The sequence below is a fragment of the Ipomoea triloba genome, chromosome 9, assembly GCF_003576645.1.
Source record: "Ipomoea triloba cultivar NCNSP0323 chromosome 9, ASM357664v1".
NCBI lineage: Eukaryota > Viridiplantae > Streptophyta > Magnoliopsida > Solanales > Convolvulaceae > Ipomoea > Ipomoea triloba.
The window spans coordinates 2228867-2256473 of record NC_044924.1 but is presented as its reverse complement, the minus strand read 5'-3'; the positions used below and the strand labels follow the sequence as shown (position 1 = coordinate 2256473).

At 34.7% G+C, this 27607-nt stretch overlaps 4 protein-coding genes across 7 annotated transcripts; 3 read left to right on the top strand and 1 right to left on the bottom strand.

Moving 5' to 3' along the window:
• Positions 1 to 2262: 2262 nt before the first annotated feature.
• Positions 2263 to 6098, top strand: LOC116029127 (WAT1-related protein At1g68170-like). Of its 2 annotated transcripts, XM_031271026.1 has the most exons (7): positions 2263 to 2615; positions 2818 to 2880; positions 3945 to 4061; positions 4173 to 4410; positions 4531 to 4689; positions 4782 to 4933; positions 5414 to 6098. In XM_031271026.1, exons 1-7 carry the CDS (start codon positions 2401 to 2403, stop codon positions 5565 to 5567), a joined length of 1098 nt encoding a protein of 365 aa, XP_031126886.1. In that variant the 5' UTR covers positions 2263 to 2400; the 3' UTR covers positions 5568 to 6098. The 2 variants fall into 2 exon arrangements, with proteins under 2 accessions (XP_031126886.1, XP_031126887.1); XM_031271027.1 differs by lacking the exon at positions 2818 to 2880.
• A 3578-nt stretch (positions 6099 to 9676) lies between these two features.
• LOC116029128 (glycine-rich RNA-binding protein RZ1A) lies at positions 9677 to 13854 on the bottom strand. The gene is made up of 5 exons (XM_031271028.1): positions 13703 to 13854; positions 12612 to 12743; positions 10811 to 11383; positions 10244 to 10711; positions 9677 to 10163 (listed from the first exon to the last, which is right to left on the bottom strand). Exons 2-3 carry the CDS (start codon positions 12720 to 12722, stop codon positions 10832 to 10834), a joined length of 663 nt encoding a protein of 220 aa, XP_031126888.1. The 5' UTR covers positions 12723 to 12743; positions 13703 to 13854; the 3' UTR covers positions 9677 to 10163; positions 10244 to 10711; positions 10811 to 10831.
• A 3075-nt stretch (positions 13855 to 16929) lies between these two features.
• LOC116028502 (tRNA (guanine(10)-N2)-methyltransferase homolog) lies at positions 16930 to 20083 on the top strand. Its single transcript, XM_031270232.1, has 6 exons — positions 16930 to 17285; positions 17535 to 17746; positions 18099 to 18416; positions 18508 to 18582; positions 18762 to 18836; positions 19111 to 20083. Exons 1-6 carry the CDS (start codon positions 17066 to 17068, stop codon positions 19663 to 19665), a joined length of 1455 nt encoding a protein of 484 aa, XP_031126092.1. The 5' UTR covers positions 16930 to 17065; the 3' UTR covers positions 19666 to 20083.
• A 1070-nt stretch (positions 20084 to 21153) lies between these two features.
• On the top strand, positions 21154 to 27320 carry LOC116028852. 3 transcript variants are annotated; one of them, XM_031270689.1, is made up of 8 exons: positions 21154 to 21351; positions 22122 to 22238; positions 22334 to 22409; positions 22627 to 22722; positions 24064 to 24580; positions 24917 to 25052; positions 25458 to 25684; positions 26797 to 27320. In XM_031270689.1, the coding sequence occupies exons 2-7, from the start codon at positions 22122 to 22124 to the stop codon at positions 25647 to 25649; spliced, it is 1134 nt and encodes a 377-aa protein (XP_031126549.1). In that variant the 5' UTR covers positions 21154 to 21351; the 3' UTR covers positions 25650 to 25684; positions 26797 to 27320. The 3 variants fall into 3 exon arrangements, with proteins under 3 accessions (XP_031126549.1, XP_031126548.1, XP_031126547.1); XM_031270688.1 differs by lacking the exon at positions 26797 to 27320 and adding an exon at positions 26418 to 26767; XM_031270687.1 differs by lacking the exon at positions 26797 to 27320 and having other exon boundaries at positions 25458 to 25877.
• Positions 27321 to 27607: the final 287 nt, after the last annotated feature.

Genomic DNA, 27607 nt, shown 5'->3' with positions numbered 1-27607 from the left:
AAAGTACGCTTTATACATTTCATATAATATAATTAATTAATTAGTGACGCATATTAATTGACAACCTCATTTCATCGATATTATATTTTTTGTATTTATATCACAAAATTATGTTTGGAAGACTACAAAAATAAAATAATGGATATTATTAAGTGGTATGTGCTTCTGGTTGGAATTAGCCTGCCTAATGCAAAGTACTTGAAGCCAGCACAAGACTTGACGAAGTGATACATTCTCTCATTTACCGTCAATATTGTATAACTCTACAGTGACAATGCATCAAATATATTTATATATTTATATCACAAAATTGTGTTTGGGAGACCACATAAATAAAATAATGGATGCATGCTACTTTATCACTTGTTAGGTGAGATGGCCACAAAAAAAATATTTTATTATTTTTTATTATCACGGTGGGTTGAAAGCTTATTCATTTAGCAAGCTTTCAACCCACTATTTTTATTGTCAAATGGTAGCAAAAATTGCTTTTCAAATATTTTATTGATATTATATGTATTTATTTATTGAAAAATATATGAATTTATAATTGTGATGTGAAGGTCAAAATATTTTTTAGGAGATTTACACGACCGCCTGGGTGAGGCGCAACTCTCTTCCTCATTACTGGACCCCACATTTTTGAAAAAAAAAATAAAATAAACCTCAAATTAGCATAGAGACCCTGCATCCTCTCTCTCTTCACTCTTTCTCTTTCATGGTGGCATTTTTTGTCTAAAAAATTGTGTAAAATGCACTATTCGGGAAGGGCTAACACCCCATTCAAAACCAATTCCTAATGTCATCCCCATTTGTTATTTTTTTTTTCACAAATTTTAAGACTAAACATGCCAAGTTAGAAGAGAGAGAGTGAGGAGAGATAATATCCAAGGCTTTCCTGCAATGCACTCGTAAATATAATTTTTTTTTCAATTTTTTATTTTGTTTTTTTTTTCCTTGTTTTCTTTTTCCTTCTTTTTTCATAATTACACCGGTAAAATTTCTTCAAAAATCCATTACTATTAAGGAAGACGTAAAGGAATTATTTGAATAGTGGTCAGTGTCAAAGCCGTATTGGTCATAAACTCATAATGGGGATTAGATGTCTCCATTGACATTATTATTATTATTATTATTATTATTATTATTATTATTAAACATTTTAACACCCTTTTTGGTTTATATAGCTTACCAATTTTATTCTCAAAAAGTATATATAGCTTACCATTTTTTATTATACTCCGTAGCTACTATATATAGCTTGACCCCAAAGTAATTGATTACATTATTAAATCTTATTGATTACCAGCTAAGCCTAGCATAGATAAGATGAGTAATAATGCATTAAATAGTTGATTAATGTCATTGCAAAATTTTTAAAAAAAAAAAATCATAGTTAGTGTTTGGTAAACAACTTTAATAGTGAGAAGAAGGTAGACAAATTTAGGATGTGTTTGGTTAATGGGTTTACACACTAAAAATGAGGATCAAAATCATAGTTAGTGTTTGGTTGACAACTTTTTAAAATACAACTATGAAATTTGATTACCTCTTCAATAAAAATTTTCATTCTCTAATTGAAAAAGGAGTATCATTTCATCTTAATGATAATCTAATTTTTAAGTTTGGATTAATACTTTTAGATTTTTGTTTTGATTTTTTGTTCATATTGATGTTTTGGATGTCATTATATTAGGATCAATTAACTTGATTTTTTGTTTTTTTTTTATATTTTTAAAACATTTATTTTTGTTATAGGGTCATACAAAACCAAATATCAATATTAGTAATTATTCTAATTTCATCGTACTACCAAACATTCAAAATACTTTACCAAAATTCATTACCATTATCAAGTATTTGATTCTCATTCTGATTCCGATTTTCATGTGCGAACCAAACACACTCTTAGTAATTCTAAAGTTGTAAGATTGACTTTTAACCTGAGCTACTTATTAATTTTCTCAGTTTGACTCTCAAAGATGTTAGGAAATAGAAAGTACGTACTATTCTGTGGCCGATGTGTTAGCTAAGATTACGGTCATGAAAAGATGCAATTGGATCGAGTTCAAAAAATCTACGAGTGATATTTGTAGGAATCGGGAGCTAGTCGGCTTTGAGGTCCCCCTCCTAGTTTTTTCCAAAAAAAAAAAAAAAAAAAAAAAAAAAAAGAAAGAAAAAGAAAAAAGAGGAAGTACTATACTACTACGTAACTACTAAGCAATATTGCACCCATTGCATATTCTTCTATAAAAACGCTCTGCTAAATTGTGGATTTTCTTCAGTTCACAACGAATTGAACCCGTAATGCAATAACAACTTTAGTTAGGGTTTTCAATCATTTCTTAAATTTGCAGCGAGCTGAGAAAAGATTGAGCAAAGACCAGAGTTAAATCGTTCATGGCGGCGACAAGTGATGATCGGAGTATATGCAAAGTGTTGCATGATGAGGTAAAACCAGCTTTTGTAATGGTTGTAGTGCAGGCTCTATTCGCCGGCGTTAATGTCGCCTACAAGATTGCCTATGCCGCCGGGATGAACGCCGCCGTTTTGACATTCTACCGCTTCCTGTTCGCCGCCGGTTTCATCGCCCCCATCGCATTCATCGCCGAAAGGTTTGCACGACTGTTGATTAATTTCATTCAGACAGAGAGTATTAGTAATTAGTAAATTAAAACTTTTAATTTTAGTTTACAACTTAATTTATATCTTGTCTTATAAAAAAGGGAGAAAATTCTTATTGTATTTTTTTTAAAAAAATATATCTTTTATCTTATTAAAGTTTTGGTTGAACATTTACCACATGTTATATTTCAGAAGCAAAAGGCCGAAACTAACATGGATAGTCGTATTTCAAACATTTATTTGTGGACTAATTGGGTGAGCATTTTTAATGCCTTATATATATATATATATATATATATATATATATATATATATATATATATATATATATGTTAGCATAATTGTAATTATTGTCACTTTTTTTTAAAAAATGTAATGATATTATTGTAATTATCGTTAACTTTAATTTACTATACAACGTTTAACACTATACAATGCAGTTTTTAACAATAGATAATGTATTTCTAGATAACTTTTAAAATTATCAACGAAAAAACTAAACTTTAAACCTAAAATCAAAATTTTAACCCCAACCAATAAAAGTGAATCGTACCCTCAAATTAAAAGTAAAGCCAAAATATCAAATACAACAAAAAAGCTAATTAACGAATCAACTCTAAAACCCAAACTCTAATTGCATTATATTGGACTTTCTCATTGTGTAAAGTTCAATTTTTAATACTATGGAGTGCACCTTTTAGCAATATAATGTGTATTTTAGATAATTTTGAGCAGTGCACTATATAGTGTTAAAAGTTGCATAGTAAAGTTGGTAATAATTACAAAAGCTAAGTTTCACCGTATTTAAAAAAAAATATCTTTAGAATTGTGCCCAAATTTACGGATGAATCCCAAAAATTGAGGGCGTGTTTACAGTTTAATAACTAAGGGCAAATCAGTAAATGATGAGCTCAATAACTAGTCCCAGAAATACGCAACGACTTAAAAGTTAAAAAATAAGAAAAAATGATTCAAGGTTTTATGCAGAATTAGCTTTCAATGTACAATTTAATTTCATCATTTCATCTAAGATGATTTATGGTTTAAAATTAAGAAAAAATAAATGTAGTGTCATTTTTAGAAATACTTTGGCAGAGTATTTTCATATAACTCACGGGGCATTTGGAAACTCTTAATTACATAAATGATACCGCATTTTCCTTAATTTAGCCATTGATAATTTTAGATGGACAAACGAGATTAGTCTGTACGTCCCCCTGGGAAGCCTAGTTTTCATTAAAAAATGTTTCTATATATAAGATGTACTAGTTGAACTAAGTTACTTTTAGTTGAGACAAAACATATCTTTTAATTTGCAGAATAGCAATAGGAATGAATTTGAGTGTGAAAATCGTGATATACTCTTCTGCAACCTTTTCTGCTGCAATAGCCAATCTCGATCCCGCAATTACATTTATCATTGCTGTCATATTGAGGTATATCTATCTTGAACTCTTAAGTCTATCTAACTCATTTTGATATATGCACAGTATATAGCTTTTAAGCTTAAACTAAATTAATTTAGTTTAATAATTTGGACTAGGTAGGTTGGAGAGGTTAGGATGGCAAAGACCAGCAGGGAAAGCAAAGGTGTTAGGAACTATAGTTGGCATTTGTGGAGCAATAGTGTTCACATCTTATAAAGGCCCAGAGATTAATTTGTGGAATACAAATATTAATGTTTTGCATTCATCACCACACCTTAAACTTGGAACTCGGCCTTTATTGGGAGCATTTCTAGGGTTGGCTTGTTGTGTTTGCTATTCCTTATTGTTGATTATTCAAGTAAGTGTTTTTAATAGTCCTAACAATAATGTTTACATACGTTATTTCTAAGAAGAGATCAGATAATATTTAAAGTGGTTTGTTGATTATATTGTAATTTTTTTTTGCCATGGAATAAAGGGTAAAGCGGCTGACAAATATCCATGTCCTTACTCATTTACTGCTTTAACATTGGCGATGGGTTCAATTCAGTCATTCGTCTATGCGCTTTGTGTGGAAAGAAATTGGGAGGAGTGGAAGTTGGCATGGAATGTTAAACTTCTCGCAATAACATACTTGGTAAGTTCGATTCTTGCAAATACTTTTTTAGTAGAATTCGTCGCACATAATTTTTTTAGTGCAGTTTACCACTCTTTTGCTATTATTTGCAGGGAACTCTGGGTGGTGGGGTGTTGTTTGCTATGTCAACATGGTGTGTTGGTGTGAAAGGTCCGGTTTATGTTTCGGCGTTCACTCCTTTGTGGCTGATCCTTATGGCAATTGTTGGATCCTTGTGTTTGGAAGAGAAGTTGCATTTGGGATAGTATGTATACTTTTTCATTTGATCTAATTTAATTAATTAATGTCGCATATTAGTTAACTTAATGTCACAATAAAACGACTATTAAACAATTAAACATATTAGTTAACTTGTCATGTTTGTACATTTTGGCTCAATTACCGGTTATCTATCGATAATTAGGGTTCCGGTTGCCTTCTTCATATCAAGCAAGAAGGCAACTGCATGCTAGTCGCTAATTCTGGGTGTCGAAACCTTAATTATTGATTATTACTGGTGGATAATTGACTATTAAGCCTAGATGTACAAAAATAACAAGTTTATGTGTTTAGTTACAACTTTCAAAAATTTAGGGGTTAATTATTTTTTCGTATAGAGTTTATAGGTTTATTTGATTTTTGTTCCTAAATAGTTTGATTGTGTACATACATATATAAGTAGACTATGAAATATTTATTCAAACTAAAACTAAGATTAATTATTGGAATATTAAATCACATGCAGTATATTTGGAGGGGTTTTAATTATGATGGGATTATATGTGGTGTTGTGGGGAAAACAAGAGGAAATTAAGAGGGAGAAGAGAGGTGGAGATGATGAAGCACAACAAAGTGTGGTTGAAGAGGAAGGAGAATTGAAGAATTGCAAGTCTCCATGAAGCTAAAAGGGAGGAGCTGAAGGCCTAAAGTCAACAATCATCACAATAATTTTTTTAAAAAAATTAGTAAATGTTAATCCAATATTATCGAATGACTCTGTTATAATGTAGTATATGTTCATAACTATTGAAGCGCATAGAGTCAATATCGTTCCCATTGAGACGATGAACCCATGACCTCCCGTTTGAAAGGGTCACTTCATGACACTAGACCACAAGGTCATTAGATTATGTTGTATTTTTGTATATGTAAAAAATAAAAATAAAAATTTGAGCAAGTTAAATATATAAGTATATATGAATAAAAGTAATTAATCAAATATTTAGAGACTTATAGACTAATTGAAATATGTCTGAGCCTCATTCACTCGTCTCTAAAGCAGAAGCTGTGGGGTTATGAAACACTAATATTAACCAATATGACTAGCGTGGTGGTTCAGCACCTCATCTCTTAAACATGAGGTTGAGAGTTCGAAGATTAATTTTCTGGTTATCGACGGAATAGATACTTCGGGCCAAAAAAAAAAAAAACAAATGAAACACTGATATTCGAACTTCTAAAAATATAATTGAAGGACCAAACACACCTTCGACCGTTCCAAAGCCCCGGAAAGATCGCGATCTTTGTTTAATCTTTAATCATCCGCTTCACACTTCATTTCAGCTCCCCCCATCGAAGGCAGGTTAGCTCGATGCTTCATTCTTATCATCAGATCTATATTTCAATGCTTATTTCTATCGATCTAAATATCTAGCGTTTCGTCTGATCGATTTTCGATAATTGACTTGAATTTTTCTTGTTCCTTTTTGTTGGCTAATTTTCTGTGAATTTCTTTTTTTGCCATTTTTTTGCAGGTGCTATCAGGTGTAGTTGAAGTCTGTCTTGTATCTTCGTGTGAAATGTGAGTGTTTTGAGTGTATCAATTTGTGTAATACATTTTCTGTCCTTCCAGTAATTTCGATTTGTTTGGCCTATTTATTTGCAAATATTTCAAAATTGGCACATAGCAGAACTATGTATATGATCAATTAAATTTTTCTTGTCTTGTGTTTATTTAATCGAAAAACACAAATATGAACTTATTTGCTGGTTGTTGTGATGCACTAAAGTTTAGTTTCAGAAATTGCTTTAAATGTCTTCTAACCTTATTTTCTCATGATCCATCTCTTGATCAGTGAATGGAATTGTGCATGGGTCTGGTTTTGTTTGTGTGTGCTCTTAATTCTTATATGCAGTTTTGAGAACCTACCCTCAATAGGAGTGCTGCCGCTCCCCATTTATTACATTTGTGCTACCAGTCTATTCATCATCATGATCGGTTCTGGTGCATTTCCTTCCTCTGACTGGAGAATGTGATACTGTATTGCTGCAAATTTATTTTTTGATGCCCCTTTCTGGAATTGATTTGTATTTCGATGAACTTGCAAAATATGCATGTTGGTACTAAGGATTCCTTGCCTTTCAAGTTTGAGGTCTCGGTTGTTCAGATTAGATATACTGGGATTTATTGGGTTCTTGCTTATAAGTTTGGGCTCTCACTCACATAGGTCGGACGAGGAAGTTGTAGATCAGAAGAAGTTAATTGAAGAGTCTTCTTGCAAGCCAAAATGTGTCAGGCAACTCAGAGAATATCAGGTGATTCTCACTACACTTAGAAATAGCTCACAATCTTTATATATGAATAGTTTACCAATCATCACTGTGGAAGAACTAAGAGGTACACTTGTGCACTTATGTTTTGTACTGTCTGTGCTCCTGAATGTCAATTAAGCATATTATAGAGACTTTGGAAATTTTCTTTTTCCCAGTATAATTGGACGCTTGGGTAATTAAGATGGATTATAATAAATACCAATTGGCTCAAGACACAGTACACTATATTGCAGTTTTTGCATCTAGAATAATGTTGATCTTACATTTATTAACCTTGGTGCTCATAAGAACTAATTTCTGTAATCTTTTGTATGTGGGTGGACTGGTTGTTTGCAACCATTGAATCTTTGCATTCACATTAATGGTAAGCATAAATCTGTGATGTAAAACGCTGCTAAAGCAAAGTTGGTGGAAATGTTATCCTAAGGGAAGATATGCTTATTGAAGCATGTCATATCAAGTATTAAGGCTATAAATGATAAGAGAGAAACTTGGGATGTGAGAATAGGACTGAAGACACTTATAATGAAGTTGTCCTTTTATGTGCCTAAGGCTACTTAAAAACAGAAAGCCAGAAAGGAGAGGGCAACACATACCGTAGGGGACTATATGTTGTGGCTATAAGGTCTATTGGTTAGTGATGATAATTGCATTTCAGCTTTCAATAGTATTTTAAGTATGCATTATCACCATCCTGGATTTGTGGAATCTCTACAACCCAACATCTTTGGCTGTTGATCGGACTGGTTGGTCTTACCAACTTATTGAATAGATGAATGTTCTTCCGAGATTCTTTTCTTTTCTTCTTTCTTTTTCTTTCCTTAAAAAGACTATTATATCCTACAGGCATGTGCTAAAAGGGTTGAAGGTGATGAAAGTGGGCACAAGCATTGCACCGGGCAATATTTTGATTACTGGCAGTGCATTGACAAATGTGTAAGTGTTACAGAGTGTTAATTTTCCCTTTTCCTTCCATTTTGCTAATCATTTCTGAGCTGACTTATGAATCCCTTTGGACTCAGGTTGCTCCAAAGCTATTTGCCAAGCTCAAATAATGGGGTACATCATGTCATGATTCTCTGTTTCCAACACCTTAGAGCATCCTCGACATCTTTGCTAGAAGCTAGCAAGCATGGAAAGTTTTCCATAAGGAATTAAGGATCTTGTTGTTTTAATAAGAGAACATTTGTTGAGTTGAACATATTGTTATGCCATTTGGTTTCAATGAGATGAAAATTATAAATTATCCAACTCTAATTGCTTTTTTTTTTTTTCTTTCCATCCAAATTTACTTGTATAAGTTGTATTTGAGCCAAGGTTAAATAGGGGGGGTTTTCACACAATAGAACAAATTTTATGCCTCTATCAAGTTTTATCATGCCACCATAAGTCTAATTGAAACATATGTTCCATCTCACACCCCTCGTGTGCGGATTAAAACCATAATCTCTTCTCTATTGGGTGGCGTAGCTTCTCTAACCGAGCTCTATAGTCTAATTCCATATAAGACATTAACATTTCAATATCTGGTTGAAAAGGTATTATCCCGCTAGGATTCTTGGAAGTATGAAGTAAAACATTATGCCTGGCCGGTTAACAAAAAACAAGTTGATCGATTGGAAAAAGGAGAAAATCAAAACATGCTTGCTATATATAGCCATAAACAATCTAGATTACTGGTTTACTACACACCTATTTTCAGGGAATAATTGATCGAGAAACACCATTAATGTGAGCCCATGATCATACAAGAAGAGACTACCTTCATAAAGTTACTAGAAATCTACAAATGAATCAAATTTAAATTACGCTCAGGCAACCAAGACAAGTGTCAATGCAATAACCAAATAAACAGACTACAAAGCAATTTGGTTAACTGCTAATTTAACACAAACAGTGATATATTTATAAAGATCAAACAAGACATAGCACTATAGAAGTGAGAGTGAAATAGTTCACCACTCCTATTGAACCCTTATCCCAAATTTCTTCAAACGGTTGGGACGGTGAACCACTCCAACCACAAGCATTGCCAAATGGGTGCTTAGAGAATGGCAAACTGCAACAGCCTCTCCAATCACTCTTCCAAACATGGCATTATTATAGTTCAGCACTTCAGCATAGAGAAGCAACATGGAGAAACAAACACTAAAACCTCATACAGGAAATATCTGAAACACTTCAATTCTACAAATTTACACATTGTGTATTATCATTATAATGCAATGCTAAAATAACCTTTCAAAGCAAGTTAAATAAGACTATACGAGCAATCAGAAGGCAACACATCTTTCAGACTTCCAAAAGTAGAAACTTGAGAGATGCACAATGAAAAAATAAACATAACATCAACCAAAATATAATAAAAATAAATTCTACCCACAACCACCACCATTACTGATAAGAAGCAGGCAGACTGCACCGAGCACCAAAGGGAATGTACAAAGGTACTGGAGACTCCAAGAATGAACTTATTTCCAGGACAGTTTCATCACTAAAAATAAGCAGCTGATCCATAAGAATTAAGGACACAAAGAAAAGGTGCACAACCAATAGGCTATAAACAGGGTAAGGTACTAACTATGAAGTAGATGAATGTAACACTAAACTATCAGCACACTCCGTAAACCAGGCCATCAAAAAGGAACAAGAACTTCATGGAAGGGCACATTCAGACATAGAACCAGAAATAGTGGACAGCAATTGCAAAACTCTTCAAGAGAATCTAAACAACTGGGCCATTAAGAGGATTGCTGATCTTCCTCAAGTAGTCAAGTGGTCCTTGCAGATTATAAGACCAATTAGTGTTGAAATAACAGCAGAAGTTTTGTCACTGTCCAAAACGCTTTCTCAATTTTATTATGGTTAATGTACCCAACTAGCAATAGAGCCAACATGTATCCAAAAAAAGGGGCCAATTGTAGCAATAGCCAATAGGCAGCCTGCCAAAAGGTTCAGAACATTAATATTGCACAACCAAAAATTAAGAACTGACTAAATCGAGGAAGAATATAATATTTACCCGGTTCACTCCCATTTACTTGTTAAGAATCTGATTTTACAACAGGTCAAAAAAGCCACTTCTAAGACAGCCTCTACCTCTCAGTTTCATAAGAACGCCTGATGGTGCAGCCCAAATTTTAAGTCACCAATACTAAATTGACCATCTAACATCGTGGAGACTTTCAGGGGTGCATAATTGTCAATGCAAGAGAATTCATAACAAATCCAGCATTCAATTCCAACTCACGAAAGCGAATAACGAGCAGCGATTGTAGCATTCAAAAGACCGAGACCACATTCAAATGTGCAAATTAAGCAAGCATAAGATCCCAATCAAACCATACTATCGAACAATTTACGGGACATAGAAGAGTAGATTATTAGTGTCATGTTTCATAAGTTCAAAAGATTCATCGACAATTCAGACATGCCAAGAAGCAGCCCTCCATGATTACATCCAGTTGCAGTAGCATTTCCAACTCTTAATCTGCAGTTTACATGGACCATATAAACCATCATCAGAATAAACTTATAATTATTACTCCATTATTATAACAACAGGACTACTTAAAACCAAAATACTTACAACTCAAACGCAGCAGCAGAACTAACCAGCTCGAGAACCTCCACTTCGACGCTCATATGGCCCAGAACGATCACGGTTATATCGATCACCACCACCACCACCACCACCATGACCACCATCCCTGCTGCGACCACCGCCATACCTGTCTCCATTCCGGTCAGGTCCATAATGGCCACCACCTCTACCACCACTGCCACCACCATACCTGTCATCTTTTCCACCATACCTCCCGCCCCTACCCCCTCCTCCTCCACTAGGGCATTCCCTAGCAAAGTGCCCTGGCTTACCACACTTGAAGCATTCTCCTCCACCCGATCCCCGTCCACCTCCATAATCACGACTACCACGGTCACGGTCACGGTCACGACCGCGGTCACGGTCACGGTCACGTGGACGATCATTATCATAGTCCCTACCTGAACTCTGTTGAGGTTGTGCCTTGTCAACCGTAATAGCGCGACCATCTAAATCAATTCCATTCATTGCATCAATAGCTTCTTCCATGGCTTTCTTCTCATCAAATGCAACAAAGCCAAACCCTTTGGACCGACCAGAAAACTTGTCAACAACAACCTGAATAATAGAGAATTCATAAGCATTTTAAACTGACCATAAAACTCATCCAAGCCCAACTCACGTGGCAGAACCAACAAAAATAAAAGAAAAAAAAAATAAAAAAGAAGAAAAAGAAGGAAGAGATAGAAATGAAAGTAAAAAGGTGGCCATACATGTGAATCTTAATTGTAATGAAAAAGAAATATATAATACTACCAAAGAGGTCAGAAGGCTTGTTAACAGCATGACTACAAAACTGAGGCCATTTTTTTTTTGTAATGGCATATTCATGTTTATTGTAAGAGCATCCGTAATAGTTAAGTTTTTTTTTGTGATTTTTTAGGAGTTTTTGTACGTGTGATTAGGAAAGAGAATATGAGAGGGGAAAGAGATGAAAAATAGAAAAGGAAAAAAAAAACATTAAATACGAAATCTGACAAAAAAAAATTAGAGAATATGAGAGGGGAAAGAGATGAAAAATAGAAAAGGAAAAAAAAAAACATTAAATACAAAATCTGACAAAAAATTTATAAAAAAGAGCTAACAACACACGCTTGTTGTGCTCAAAACGCGCACAGCATTAATTGTTTCTCTCTCCATTCAGCCTTTAATTACTGTTACAAAAACCAATTGTTACAGGAAAGCCAAATCCATTCTCTCTCCCTTTTCTCTTTCTTCCACATCACTACTAACTATTCCAAAAACCACTAAAAGTTCCTTTGTAGGGATGCTCTAAGCACTTCACTCATTTTAGACATGTTTGGATAGCCCCACAAAAATATTTTATGGCTTCTGAAACCTCATGGAACTTATCAAAATAAGTTTAAAGCAGCTGTTTTGCAAGTTGTTAGTAAAAATAAATTCAGAAAAAATGCTCTGGAAAAACTAATAGTAATAGAAGTACTTATCAAATTGTATAACAAATGTAAAACAACGTATTTAAGAAAGTGCCTATCATAGAATGAGCCTATTAAAAAACAAAAATTGCCATTTATTCAATCTAGTCCTTTTAATAATTATCCGCAAAAAGAAAAAAAAAAGTACTACTCCTAGGTCAATACAGGTATTCTCCTGACAAATTATCTCACAACAAAGCCAGTAATTTATAATCAATAGTCCTGAAAAACAATAAACAAATATGTGCAGGTTGTGATTCTGCATGAAATCATAATAGCAGAAAACATCACTCAACTCAGATGGTAAAACATGTAAACCAAACAAAGGACTACATGAAGCAACTTCTTACCTTTGCCTCAACAAGATTTCCAAACTTCCCAAATGCATCTTTTAGAATCTGATCAGATGTTGACCATGACAAGTTACCAATGAAACAGCGGTACTCGGAATCCTCCACCATCTTAGTACAAACTCTTTTTAGCTACAAAGAGTAAAGGAAAGAATAAACACATTGAAAGAAGGGGAATGAGATCAAACAAATAAACTGGACAACTGAATTGGTGGATATTAATTATCACACTTGTCATGCTTATAATATTAAACATGTAAACATGAAGTCCACATAATCTATGGTATATCAATGTATCACAGACGGAACAAGATAAAAGCAAATGCAACAACACTTGTGATATTAAAATCTGCACTGTCTTCTTCTTAAATGGAATATACATCTGTAAGCATGTCAATGTGCAATAGTCATAACCTATGGTGTGTCATTTAGAGAAATATCCTAGCAGGTTATGGTGTTATTCATGTTTTCAATGCTGATAACTTGACAATAGGTTAATAATGGAAAATACTGTGAGGAAATAGACAGGGAACTCATAAGCATCTAAACAAACAACAATTGAACAAGGTAGACAGTTATAGTTTTCCCTGTCCCAGAACAACTCCAGAAATAACTTTTGTCAACTGTTGCAACATGCAGAATATTCACCAGTAGCATAGATAGCATGAAATCTCTCTTATTGGTATACCTATTACACTCAAAACATTCAAAAATTTCCTTACCTGCTCCTACTTTCAAACAAACAAGCAAACAAAACAACAGCAACAATTACTGAAAGCAAAACCTCTATGTGTACGACTACAAGTTACATTAGTAACACAGTAAGAAAGCACCAATCACCATCAAACAAGATAAACAAATTTACAATTCTCTTCTTCAAAACACGGTATAGTCATGGAACATCAATCCTCACGACTAAATTCACGAGAATCTGATAATAGATCGCTTTCGTAACTTTCCAGATAATAAAACAGGCAACTGAGATAATTAGCTGAATAAAACTAACAAATTCTAGGGCAAATAAACAGATCTCGATTCTCGTCGACGGATTTCCTCCGCAGACGAGAGTAAAATTCAAGGGGAGATAATACCTAAAAGCGAAGACTCGAAGAAGACGATGAGCAAAATCGGATATTTTCTCGCGTTTCAATGAAGCCTTACGCGTATGGGCGAGCGAATATATATTGTGACTGCAGAGGGCAGAGGGCAGAGGGTTTTAGGAGAGGTGTTCCTGTGAAGCCACGCCCATAGACTCGCTGCTGCAACTACGTACTACGTAGTAATACGAAGTTTTTTAGCGTTCCTTTTGAGTTTTGACAAGATCCGAGGATGTCCATTGGGTTGATCTTATCCAAAGCCCATATCAATATTAAGTAGATATTTTAATATTTTTGTATGAAAATATATTCAAATTTGTGAAAATGTTCAAATAGATGATCCAATTATTGATGAAACACGTTTTAAAATTTAAAAAGTTTGTAAATTTTGATCAAGAGGAAGGAGGAAATCCAAAACAAGTAGTGTTTCATTTGGCGCCACTGTGGTGTCAAACTGACCATCCTCTAATACCGGAACTAGCTTGTCAGGAGGTTGATTGATGAGGTTGGTGTCAAGAAACGCATCAGTTCTCTTTGTCAATATGTCAGTTGCTTGGTTGTGTTCTCTGGCAATAAGTTATAAGTATAAGCTGCCATTCTCCTGTGCTTTCAAGCTCTCGTATGCATGCATGCGGAATATTTTTCGCAATGTTGTTAACGTTGGCATTTCGGTTAAGTGTGTTAATGATCTTCTTAAAGTCGCTCTCAAATATAGAATGTAGCTTCCAATCGACTTTGCTAGTTGGGTTCCATATAATAGTACTTGTGCAACGGTTGTGTTCCATATACAGAAGAAAGTACGGTTAAGTGTGTTAATGATCTTCTTAAAGTCGCTCTCAAATATGGAATGTAGCTTCCAATCGACTTTGCTAGTTGGGTTCCATATAATAGTACTTGTGCAACGGTTGTGTTCCATATACAGAAGAAAGTAGTAATATGGAACATGTAGCAAATGTGTTGCCTCATCTCGATTGGGAATGAAGGACTAATTTGCAATTTTGCATAATTCTCATTTTGTTTGATTGTTTAATTACAACATTTCAGTTATTCAAACAAGGGTTTCCATGTGAAGTTGTTGTTTATTAATCGGGGGATATACTTTTCTAATACGTCATATAACTTGAAAGAACTCTCACGTAGAGTGTGATTACCAATTCAATTATCATATCAATTTGGTCGGGATTGTCCCTTATTTTTGTGCGAAGTTATTGTGTGATCGGTGAAGTTGTTGTTTATTAATTGAGATATAATTTTCTATTTTCTTTCGAAGTTGTTGTTTATTACTCTCGCATATAGTATGATTACCAATTCAACTATCATATCAACTTGGTCGGGATTGTCTTTATCGCTCACATATATAAATTTCTAATGCGTCATATAACTTGTAAGAACTCTCACATAGAATACCGTAGACTTGAACTCGCAACCTCTTATGTGGGAGTATAACTTTGTGCTACTCGACCGCAATGTCTTGTCTACCATAATTTGATAATTATACTAATTTGTATACTTGTTGCACTTATTAGCTCTTGATATTTATATTTTAAAAAGGTAGATCAGCGGAGTAAAAAGATGTATACAATTATGGATGATAACTTGGGAAACCTCGATCTCTTCCTCAATGGGGGATGGAGATGCGGAATTTTTTGGGAAATAGGGACGGGGACAGAGTGTGTGTGTAATTCCTCGTCGAAGGCATGAGTACTCTTCCTCGTCCTTCCCCATTCTCAAATAATTATTATAAACACACACGCTTAAGTATTTTGATATTTGAATTTAGGACATAGATTTTCAATTTTGTATTTTGATTATTAAAAATTACATTAAGCTGAAACTTTGACTAGAGGGTTGACCGGGGACGAGGAATCTACATCTCCAGGTCAGAATAGAATAGGGATGAAAAATTTGTTCAATTTTCCCGCACAAAAACGAGGATGGGTCCGGGTTGTAAAAATGGGGATATGGATGATACTCCCGACCCTGTTATCATTTCTATATAAAATCAAGAGTTAATTCCATTTTTGGTCCTAGATTTATAGGTGTCATTCCACTTTTAGTCCTTTTTCTTCAAAACATCCTATATTAGTCCTATTTTTATTATGTCATGACCATTTTTGGTCCTCCGTTATCAAAACTATTAAACTGGCGTTAACTATGAGGATAATTTTGTCTATTTAATATAAAGTGTATATTTTTATTTTTATTTGAATTAAAAAAATAAAAATCCCTAATTTGTAAATAGTTTGTCATCTTCAATTTCTTCTGCAGCACGCGTATCGCGCCGTAGCAGCCGTCTCCCGCAGCACCGCCTCAGGCATCAACGTCGCACATTTGCTTCTAAAAAAGAACTCTAGAAAGGATCACCTAAAATGATTTTATTCAAATGGGCCGGGTGAGCAGCTATCCAAGCAAGCCACGACGGTACTGTCTTTGATGTCATAGCAATTTCAGTTTTCAACTTTGGTGCTTTATTTTGAATATGTGGATACGAACTCCTAAGTTCATTATGCCTTCAAATGTTTAATGAATGAACTGAAGAATTTAAGGATGCAATACGATTTGTTGTGCGACGTTGCTGCCTGAGGCGGTGCTGCGGGAGACGACTGCTATGGCTCCGCGATACGTGTGCGGAAGAAATTGAAGATGACAAAGTATAAATTAGGGATTTTTTATTTGTTGTAATACGAATAAAAATAAAAATATACACTTTGTATAAAGACAAAACTATCCTCATAGTTAACACCAGTTTAACGGTTTTGTTAACGGAGGACTGAAAATGGTCATACCATAATAAAACTATGACCAATATAGGATGATTTGAAAAAAAAGGACTAAAAGTGGAACGACACTTATAAATCTAGAACCAAAAATGGAATTAACTCTAAAATCAACAATTTAACATATGTATGCTCATATTTGTAGTCCAAAAATCGTCATTTTTATTAAAAAATATAAGATGACTAATAATCTGTCAAGTGAGTTAAAAAAATTACAATTATTATTCAAAAATATGTACTAAATAAAATATACAAATTATACCAAAAACTAAATCGCATTAAAAAATCTAAATGTCATAAATTTGACAAATAATATTGACAAAAATCAAATTTATAACTATTTTCCTATTTGGTACCAAAAAAAAGAGGCCATTAATTTGGGAAATAAACTAATGGGTTTTGCATTTTTCCCACTTTACGCTTGGGTTTAGGAGCTCCACTGCGGCACTACGCAGACGCATATAACTGCGATTTATTCAGCTGCCCCGTATCTCCGCCGCCACTGCTACTCTTCTCCGGCGGTGATAATCGCGTAAAAATATAATTGAATCCGAACCAGAGAAGAGTAAAGAAGAAGACCATGTGGTACCTATGCGTGTTCTACCATAGATTACTGGACTATCGAAGACCGGAGGTCGAATCTCTCGCCCAGCTGTTCGGCGCCTTCGACGACGACCAGAGAAGCGCCGCCTCCGAACATTCTTTGGAATGGAGACTTCCTCAGCACTACCATCCCGACTCGCCTTTCCATTTCGTCAATCTCCCTTCCGAAGAGATCGCTCGCAATGTCGCAAATAGAAGTATGCCTCTTAACCCCTCATTTCCAAATTCCGAAAAATTTATAAATATTTTAATTTAATTTCTTGAGTAGGCACAGATTGAGTTTTACTTGAGGCACAAATCCCAAATTCCATCTCTTTCTGTAATGGATGGAAGGATACGTGCTTGACTGCTTGTATTAGAGACTATAGTCCAGTTTGGTTTTTACATGGTTCATTCAAACCATGTAGTATTGTATTGTATGGAATTTTGACTAATGCATTACACAGGTATCCTCGTAAAGGGAATCTATGAACTCTGGGGAGAAGGGAGTAGCCTTGAGGAACTGGAAGAAGCAATAAAGAATTATCCAGATGAGCGGAAGTTGCCATACCTGACATCTGATAGCACATTTAAGATAATTGTTGACAGCTTTGGGAAGGTTATCAGCTTCCAAGAGCAAAATGACCGTATTCAAGCTCTCTCTTACATTCCTTTCCAGGTCCAGAAGTATATTTATTTAAGCATGTGATGTGATATTCTGTATATTGGATATGCTTATGGTTCAATGTTCTTGGTACATTCATTAGCGAGAAAGTATTGTCCTTAAAATGACCCCATCACTCACTATTTTATTGTAAAGTTAGTTGTGAATGTAATTCTAGTTTAGTGTTTGTAGAATTGGCATTTAATTGGTTACTTATGTGGGTTATCACAGAGCCAAGGAGCTCTCCCATTGAGAACAAGAGATTTATGTTTAGTCAGAGTTGTGTGTTTAATTTGTCTACTTTAAGGTAATTTTTCCCAGGAAGCTGATGCGGATATTAACCTTTTCTCTACCTATGCTGTTTCAGGGTCGGGTGAATTTACGAAATCCAGATCACAAATTCTACCTTATTGAAACTGATAACTATGGGTCTAATAATGGGCTACCTCCTATTGTTCAGAGGAGAGTCTTTTTTGGCCGGGAGATTGGTGCTGCTGATAGAAAACTTTTGCCTACTTATCAGTTGAAAAGCCGTACTTATCTTGGCCCAACAGCCATGGATGCAGAAATGGCATTCCTGATGGCCAACCAAGCACAGGTGAAACATGGGAAACTTGTCTATGATCCATTTGTTGGCACTGGAAGCATTCTAGTTGCAGCTGCTCATTATGGAGCAATGACAATGGTTAGTCTTTCCCATATGTGTTGGGCTCACTTGAATACATGAAAAAAATGCGATGTTTTTTTTTGCTTCCTTTACTAAGTGAACTGTTCAGGGTGCAGATATTGACATTCGGGTAGTGCGTGATGGCCGTGGTCCTGATTGTAATGTCTGGAGTAATTTCAAGCAGGTCAGTTGGTTGGTGTATGTGCTTTCTTAGCGTAGTGAGTGGGACTGCTAAGTGGATATTATATTATCTATTTTTATCACTCTATGTGGATTTATTTATGCCAACATGTGAAGTGTGGAATTTAATGTTATCCATTTGCTTTGAAAGTTATATAATACCATACTTTTTGTTGCCTGCAGTATGGATTGCAAATGCCCGTCGCTTTATTAAGGGCAGACAATAACCTTCCTCCTTGGCGCCCAGGGTTGAAAGAGGTAGCTGTTTTTTTCCCCTCATTTGAGCCTATCTATTTTGCTCTTGTTATTTTGCATAAAGAGGGGAGATGTTGAGCAGTTATAATGCATTCCTATCAATATTCAATAATAGACCATGTTATAGCATGAACTGATTTTCTGACTTCACCTGGACATTACTTGGCCATTCAAGCTTATGTGTTCAGTTGGATGAATGACCTGGATTCTTAGTTTGTGAATTATTGAATTGCTTCCTTCCTTTTGTTTCTGAACCTTAGTGTGGGTTTTTAATCAGGTATTTGATGCAATAATATGTGACCCGCCATATGGAGTTAGAGCTGGGGGCCGCAAATCAGGTGGCAGAAAGCTTTTGAAAGGAGTTGTTGACCCATATACTGTTCCAGACGACAAAAGGACAGACCACATACCATCTACTGCTTCTTACAGCTTAGTGGAGTGCGTACATGATCTGCTTGACCTTGCTGCTAGGATGCTCGTCATGGGTGGACGATTGGTGTATTTTTTCCCAGTGTTAAGAGATGATGAATCAATTACTCCTACATTTCCAGAACACCCTTGTTTCAGATTGGTTGCCTCCTCTGAGCAGATACTAAGCTTAAGATACAGCCGGGTACTGCTTACCATGGTGAAAACCGGGCCTTATACTGAAGATATCGCAGAGGCAGCAAGAATCAAACATTTGGAGTTCAAGGCAAACCATCTGAAGTGGTTGGAAGAAGGTAATCTTCATTCCGCTGTTTTCAGTCCTGCTGACTCGAAGCTTAATGAGTCGGGTGAAACAAAAGTAAGTAAAGATTCGAAGCCTAGATACAGAGGCAAATATGTCTAGGTAGGCTGACATTCCACAGCCCAACTTAAAGTTCACTGGTTTACAGTTTACACCTTTTTGATTGTCCGCTGCATGGGTTGCAATCCTCGCTCCTTATGATCTTGTTTCGTTGTTTGACCTAGATTTCTGGTCGTGTTGTCGTTGTTTGACCTAGATTTATGTAGTACTGTTGTTCACTTTTTCTCTTGTATCCAAAAGAAAAGTTCAATTTTGTAGTGTAATAACTAAAATGTATTTTCAGTTTGGCTTAGATAAGCATACAAAAAATATTGCTTGTTTTAGAGCTTAGCCATTTTTTGCACTGTTTGCCCCTCCCATCATCACCATCTATCCTCTCCAAAGATCTGTTCTTCAGTGATTATGGGGCTTGTATTTTGAGTCTCTTTTTTGATTCATTAATGACAAGAAAAAGCAACCACTCATAGTGTCTTTCAAATTTTATTCCATGCTATATAATGAAGATGAACTATTTCATTGATATATATAATACTATACATGTTTTATTCATAACTTGATATTTTATTTTGGTTTTGGAAGGTTGATCGAGTCGAAACTCAATCTTTACTATAGTGGATCGATTCTCGGTTTATTTATATTATGAAATTTTTGTATAATAAATAGATTTTTAATGCCAATTACGAGTACTATGTAGTGTGATAACACTTCTGCGATTATTCCAAGTTTGAGAATAAAAGTATATAACATACCTTTGTTATCATTCCAATGTATACTCTCGAATAATAGTTAAAAAAAGTAAAAAATAAGTGGTATATTTAATTTTTTAGGAACAAATTCTTTACTCTAATCAAAATTGAGAGCTAAATTTATATTGTAAATAATTGAAAGGAGAATATCTATGTTAGGACTTAGCATCATAATTGAAGGACATAAAATGTCATTTTCCTTTTTGTTTTTTTTTTGGCACTAATTCAATTCATAACTCGACGTCAGGCTTCCCGCGACATGTTTGGTGTCATGTCCACGGTTTGGTTTCGGTTCTGAATTAACGATTCCTGATTTTAGAATCGACCAAATCAAAATCAAGCCTTTTATCACGATTATCCGATTCTGGAATCTATGGTTCCAGTTTGAACCGCCAATTAGAACCAAATTTTTAAAATTTTTGTTTATAATTTTTTTTTAAATTGTCCAAATTCAATAATTTTTAAAAAAAAAAATCATTTTAAAATATTTTTAAAATAGTTATATGAAATATTTAAACTTCAAAGTTAAATTGTATTTAAAAAATATTATTGTAGAATTTTAAAATATTATTTAAAGTTTAAACTTAAATCAAATAATAATTAAATTATAATCAAATAATAAATACTCTGTAATAATTAAAATTTATTTATTTTTAAAAATTTTCCTGGTTTGGAACAATAGTATGGATCCGGTTCCGGTTCCAAATATTAGGTTCCATTCAAATAGTGCACGGTTGGTTTGAACCGAACCGTGGTGGGCGTTTATAAACGAAGACTTCCTACTTCTTCCCTCCATTGCCTCGACCTGTCATTCGCTCTCATTTCGCAGTAGCCCATTCTCCAAGCTCCACAATCTACTCTGCAAATCCAACATTTAGATTCTTATAAACAATTACACTAATCAACTAATAGTTTCCGGTCTTCAACGCTCAATTGGATGTGATTTTTTTTTCTTTTCCGGCGTCTCGTACAACGCCTTGAGGTGAAGTTTCACTAAATTAAGCTCACACTACATAACTTCTCTTTCTGTACTTGACTAGATAGCTTTATTATCTTCTATGGGGACCTGGTTTTAAATCTTATTATCATCAAGTTATGTTGTGGTATAACTCAATGTGCTCTACGGGCTTCCACTGCAATGCTCACCAACTGTTTGCTAGTAGTTCTGACAGAATGTGCATAAAGAAAAAAGAATGAATACCCATTTGCAGTTTGACACTCAAATTTCAGAATTGATACAAAATGAAACTTTACTGAGGAGTAACATTAATGAAAAGAAAAGAAAAGAAAAGATTTTTTTTAACAGCTGGTCTGGGCTTATTGGCCTTAAAATGTTTTTTTTTTCCCCACTAGTTGATAGATTATAGGGATAATTGTTTGCTGTAAGTTCTTTTTATGAAATGTGATCTGCCAGATAGGTCAGTACTCAGTTATCATGAAATGAGAAGCCTATATGTGCCTATGCTACTGTGCTTTTTTGTTTCTAAGGATTGGGATGATATCTAGTAGCTTTATTGAATGTTGGACTTAGTGTGCAAGTTGGTTTAGAGCCTATGCAATTATAGTACACTTAGGCGCTGCAATCTGGTAGGACTTATTAGGTGGAATGGCAAATTGGCAATACATTTCATTGTGTGGGTTGAATCAAATGGGAATTTTAAGAATTTTCATTCTATGATTTGACTGCTCACAAGTTTTGACGGAACTTGGATCCACTTAATGAAATATATAGATTATATACTACCTTTTCAGATGAAAGAACTGCTTAAGGATCAGACTTTTGCAACGCATATGGTTGCTGGCACATGGTCTGTTGTGTTGGGCACTGCTTTGACTTACCCACTTGATACTCTTAAAGTCCTTTTGCAGGTATGATTATTGATCGAATGGTGCCTATTTCTAGGCAACGCTAATTTTGTGTCTTGTTCTTGTTATTGCTTATATGCTGGTTTGTTGGAATACAGGTGAGTGCAGATGCCAATACTCGACCGACCACTTCTCAGGTCCTTCTCAAGGTTCGCACTTTATCAGGCTATTCAGGTAATTCCAGCAATCACCAATCTTTGACTCTTTGTGATAATAGGTTATCTGCAGGTGAACAGCCACTGGCTCTTTTTTTTTTTTTTTTTTTTTTGATTCTGTGCCAGAGCTCTGGATCATGTCTAATTAATGCCAAAGTTCATCCATGTAAAAACCTAATATGTATTCTTCATCTAATCCCACACATAATGACATCTGTGCTTGTTGAATATTCTAGGTTTGTACAATGGTCTTGGGTGGTTGGCAGTGGGACGAGTGTTAGGTGTTGGTACTCGTTTCGGCATTTATGAACTATTGACTTCATTCTACAAAGGTATCATATTCCTTTTGCACTGTGGTGTTCATGAAATCTGTCCTTGCTCTTCTCACTAGAGATTTTACCTGCGGCAAAGTGGGATTTTGCAAGACTATTATTGATCTAGATAATTCTGGGTGTTCCTTTGATGGGTGGGCAGACCAAATTAGAGTTTTTAATAAGTCAAAATTTGCAGCAGCTGTATGCCTTTTGCATGACTTTACATAAAAGAAAGTGTGCATCTTTTCTACCTTAAGAAGCCAAGTCTTTGGATCTGGTGTTCCTAATGTCAATTGAAATATGCTGTTATTCAAGTTTAATAATAAAAAAAAAACAGCGTATTTCTTGTGTCGGCATAGTGCAGGGCGAGTTACTGATGAGGAATCCAAGGGTGCTAAATTTCTAAAGTATGAACAACTAATGGATGCATAAAGTCTGTATTGAACTTCAAAGTTTTTCTTTGGTATCAGCTAAAGTTATGTGTTGGATTCATTTACGATTTACCTGTTACTGCATTTGGATTATGGAGATAGCATAGCTTTTGTGCTGTCCGTGATGGCTAATCATAGTTAATGGAGTTGATCCTCCCTACATTACCAGTGTACCAGTGTATTATCAACTATACTTTTAATATAATATGAATTCTACAACTATGAATTATTTTAAAAAAAATTATATACTTTTAACTCTTAAAAAAATCAATATAACTAAGATTTTAATAATTGACATCTATTTTTTGAGCATCACACATAGAAAATACTAGTATATATATGTGTGTGTGTGTGAGTGAGTGAGAGAGAGAGAGAGAGAGAATAACAATAACAATTATTATTATTATTATTATTATTATTATTATTATGAAAACACATTTATATTAAATAGTAATTAATTAAGGACACCTCAGACATAAACAAAGATAGGTGTGTGTATGTATGCATAATATTAATAATAATAATAATAAAATTATTATTATTGGTACTATAATACATAAGCTATTCCTGAGAGCATGGGAATAGCTAATACCAGCCCCCTCCCCCCCCAAAGGAATGGCTATTCCCCCTGCAAAGGGAATAACTCATTCGCTATTCCCAAGACAGAAAGGCCAAGACAAACAATGGAATAGGTCTATTCCCATGAACGTTACTCCATTCTCAACCTATCCCATGAACCAAACATGCTGTAAGTTCCTTTGAAAATAAAAGTCCAAAATAGAGGTTTTTCAAATGCCGAGTTCCTTTATCAATATCTATGCATTTCAGATTTATTATGGAGTATTCAATAAGTCTCTGATAGCATATTATGGTTCTGATTGAATATTAACTTAACATAGTGTGGTTCTTCTACTTACTTTTTAATCAGATGGTCGAGAAGACAATTTTGTGTATGTCGCTGAGGCTTTAATGGCAGGAATTGTTGCTGGGGCTGCAGAATCATTCGTAACTTCCCCATTTGAGCTTGTCAAACTTCGTGCTCAGGTCAGTTCTGCTTATCGAATTCGAGGCACTGCATTAGACATTAAAAGCGATGCTGCTTCTCCTTTAATTGGGAGACTACTACGTGGATATTCCCCAAATATGAAGGCCTTGAACAATTCTGTTGGTCTTCTCTCTGTTCTGGCTAAAAAACACCCCAATTTGGGTAATGCCATGAAAGAATATCCATGGATGATGAGTGGGTATGGGAAACCTCCCTCTATTTGTCATGTTAGACGGCCATCAGATGTAATCTCTCTTGAAGGCTGGGGTGCTTTGTGGAGACGAGTGAGGTCAGGAATCATCCGAGATTCTGTTTTTGGTGGCATATTCTTTTCAATCTGGCAACTCCTACACGAAACAATGCTCGATTGGAAAGCTGTTAAGATGACTCCCATACCTAGGTAATACTTTCTTCCTACAGCGGTGCAGCCAGTTATTCGTACTGTTTACTACTGAATTTTCTTCTCATAGTTGCTGTAGAGGACCATTCTTATTCATTTTTCACATCACTTTAGCATGTGTGCAGTCAATTACGGAGCCAGTGTGCCTGTCACTTTGCTCTAATGTTGTGAAAACTTCAACTGCAAAAAGTATATTAACTTTGTAAAGCATTAAAAAAAAAGCTTTTAAGTCTTTTAAAAAGAGAATTACCAAAACGAGGAGAGAAGGTATTTATTTATCTTATTTATCCTTTTTTTGGGTAATTTTATTGTGATTTTTATTATTTTTTCCTTCAGGCTTGATGAAGATGTAGGCCCATTGTCTCCTTTATCTGTTAGTCTTGCAGCCGGATTTTCTGGTTCAGTTGCTGCTGCTGCTTCCCATGTATTTGATACTGCAAAAAGTCGTGATCAGTGCAATGTTGTGCCTAAGGTGTGTTCCTGACAAAAAAAAATTGATTTTTTTCTTCTATAGTTCTATGTGCAATGTGCATGTCTTTCTAAGTGATGACTATCGTTTCAACCAAACAATTCTTTTAATCTCATGCTACATGGTCTGTCTTGGCTGCTCATGCTAATCATGTAGCGCACTTTGTCAGCTAGTTGGCCTTTATATTGTTAACTTAGTAGTCAGGCACAGTTGTCTTTTGATCTATAAATGAAAAAGACTACATACTATATGATATTAGTAGTTGTGAACTTGTGATTAGTTCCTTTATGTTGTGTGCTTATTCTCGTTTTTTTCTTCATAAGCAACTTATGTATACTTTCGTTTGCTGGGGTTTGAGGAACTGAGTTTCATATGCTCCATTTTCACTTTTGGATGATTTTCTGGCAGCATGTATACATGGAGGAAAAGTTTTTCAAAATGGGACTTCCTGGCAAGGAACTTGACAGATGGACTGGAATTCATCCAGCAGACCGAAAAATACTGTATCGTGGCATTTTCTTTCGGATGGCACGCAGTGGAGTTGCATCATTCGTGATTGTAGGAAGTTACTTTTTAACGATTGATCAACTATTCTCTTGATTCCAGGAGTTCCACAGCTGCAGAACAGATCAAAGGTCCGTTTTCTCCTTACATCAGATTCAATACATGAAAATGTTATGCAAAGCAATTTTATTTTATTTTATTTTTCCTTTCTAATATTCTTTTGGGTTTTCGTTAATAAGAACTGAGAAACTTAGCTTTGGATTTAAGTCTTGTGTTTTTAATAAGCTAATTAAAAAATGAGTACCAATGGATTGAAACTTGAAAGATTACTTCTGTTTTTGTTTTTGTTTTTTTGTTAAATAATAAAAATTTGAGTAATTCCCAAGAACTTATAGGGGTATATATTGTGTTTTATTTTGAATATGGGTATTTTAATTATTTAAATAATATTCCTTTTCTATTCCTTGCTCAACCTAACACAAGAATATGATTCCTCCTATAATCTCATGTTTATTCTCCTTGTGAACCAAACATTAGAATAGCATTTCTATTCTATTTTTTACTTATTTCATTCCCGTTGGAATTCTTTTTTTTTTATTCCTTTTTATTTTTATTCTTTATACCAAACGGCACGTTAAGCACGGCTGATAAGAAGGTAGCTTTAATGATTTAGGAAAATTATTTTAAAAAATCTCTAGATATGATTACATACATGGAATTTAACCTCATTTCAACATCATAAGCAATGGAACAAACCATACATTATCATAAAACAAGGTCAAAACAAATCACCCAAAAAGACACTAATTACACAATGGGTCCCAAAATTTGAATCTGAGGTTTGTTTTTTTTGTCAATGTACAGCAAGTGGTGCCTCCATTTTGATGAGGGCTATTTTTCATTTTTTCCATGACTACCCATCTTCATCTTTTGATCCAATAATCATTGTACTTACAATCCAAGGGGGGTAGTGTTGACTTAGTTTGAGCTTCTGCTTTGACTTTTGTTGTGGATGCATGCATTATAAGCATAATTAGCTTCACTCAAAAGCTACACATTGGCCCATCAATCATTCATTTCTCAGTTCCTCCCAAAACAAAATCCTTATAAAACAATCATCCTACAATCCAGAATGGGAAGGTAGAATTATTTATTGTCAGACAAATTCACTCCACCAGACATGTTGTTTATATGTATAATGTGTTTGACAAGTGTATTTGTGTCTGCAATGTTCTACATTCAGTGCTTTCTTAAAAGGTGGAGATGGAAGAATGAAGTTTGCTTTCAATTGCATTCTTCTGTACTATACATATGAATTGAAGATTTCCTTCTAGGGGGTTTAGTGTAGTTGTACAAATCTAAAGGAGAAAGTTTCTCCTTTAGAGTACAATGTAGTACCATAATATATGACATTATCTGAAGAAAAAGAAAATGAAAAAACTTGATGAACAAGTTGAGATTGGGCCAGGAGCATATGTTTGTTATGTATGCAATGATAGTGGCATTTCAATTTGATTTGATCAAATTCCCAATTCAAGCAAAACCATTTCTTGATGAGGAAACCAACAACAGACATATGGTAGGGGATGTTGCTTCCTTTGCTCACAATTATTTTTGTTTTATTTATCTATTTATTTATCTTTTTGAGCGATGAGGGAAACCCACAGCCACTACCCAAGAATATGCTTTGGTTAAACCCGCCTTGTAACCTTAGCTTGCAAAAGACCACAATGAAGTAAACAATACTAGGCAATTTTCCATAATTGACCAGTTTCAGTCAAGAACACCAATAGGCCACTCCCATCGGGAGCGAACTTGTAATTTTATAATTACCAAACTAACAACCTAACGCTGACTGACTTGGCTGGAATTACTCTCAATTATTTTTGTTTTAAAGTGCAGTATACTTAGACATGCACGTACCCCTACCCCTACCCCTACTCCTCCCCCACACATTCTCCTCATTTGCACGTATCATTGTGTGTAAATGCAGTCTTGTATTGTATGGGTGAGATGATTACCATCCTAATGCTTACTAGCTAATTAAGCAACTA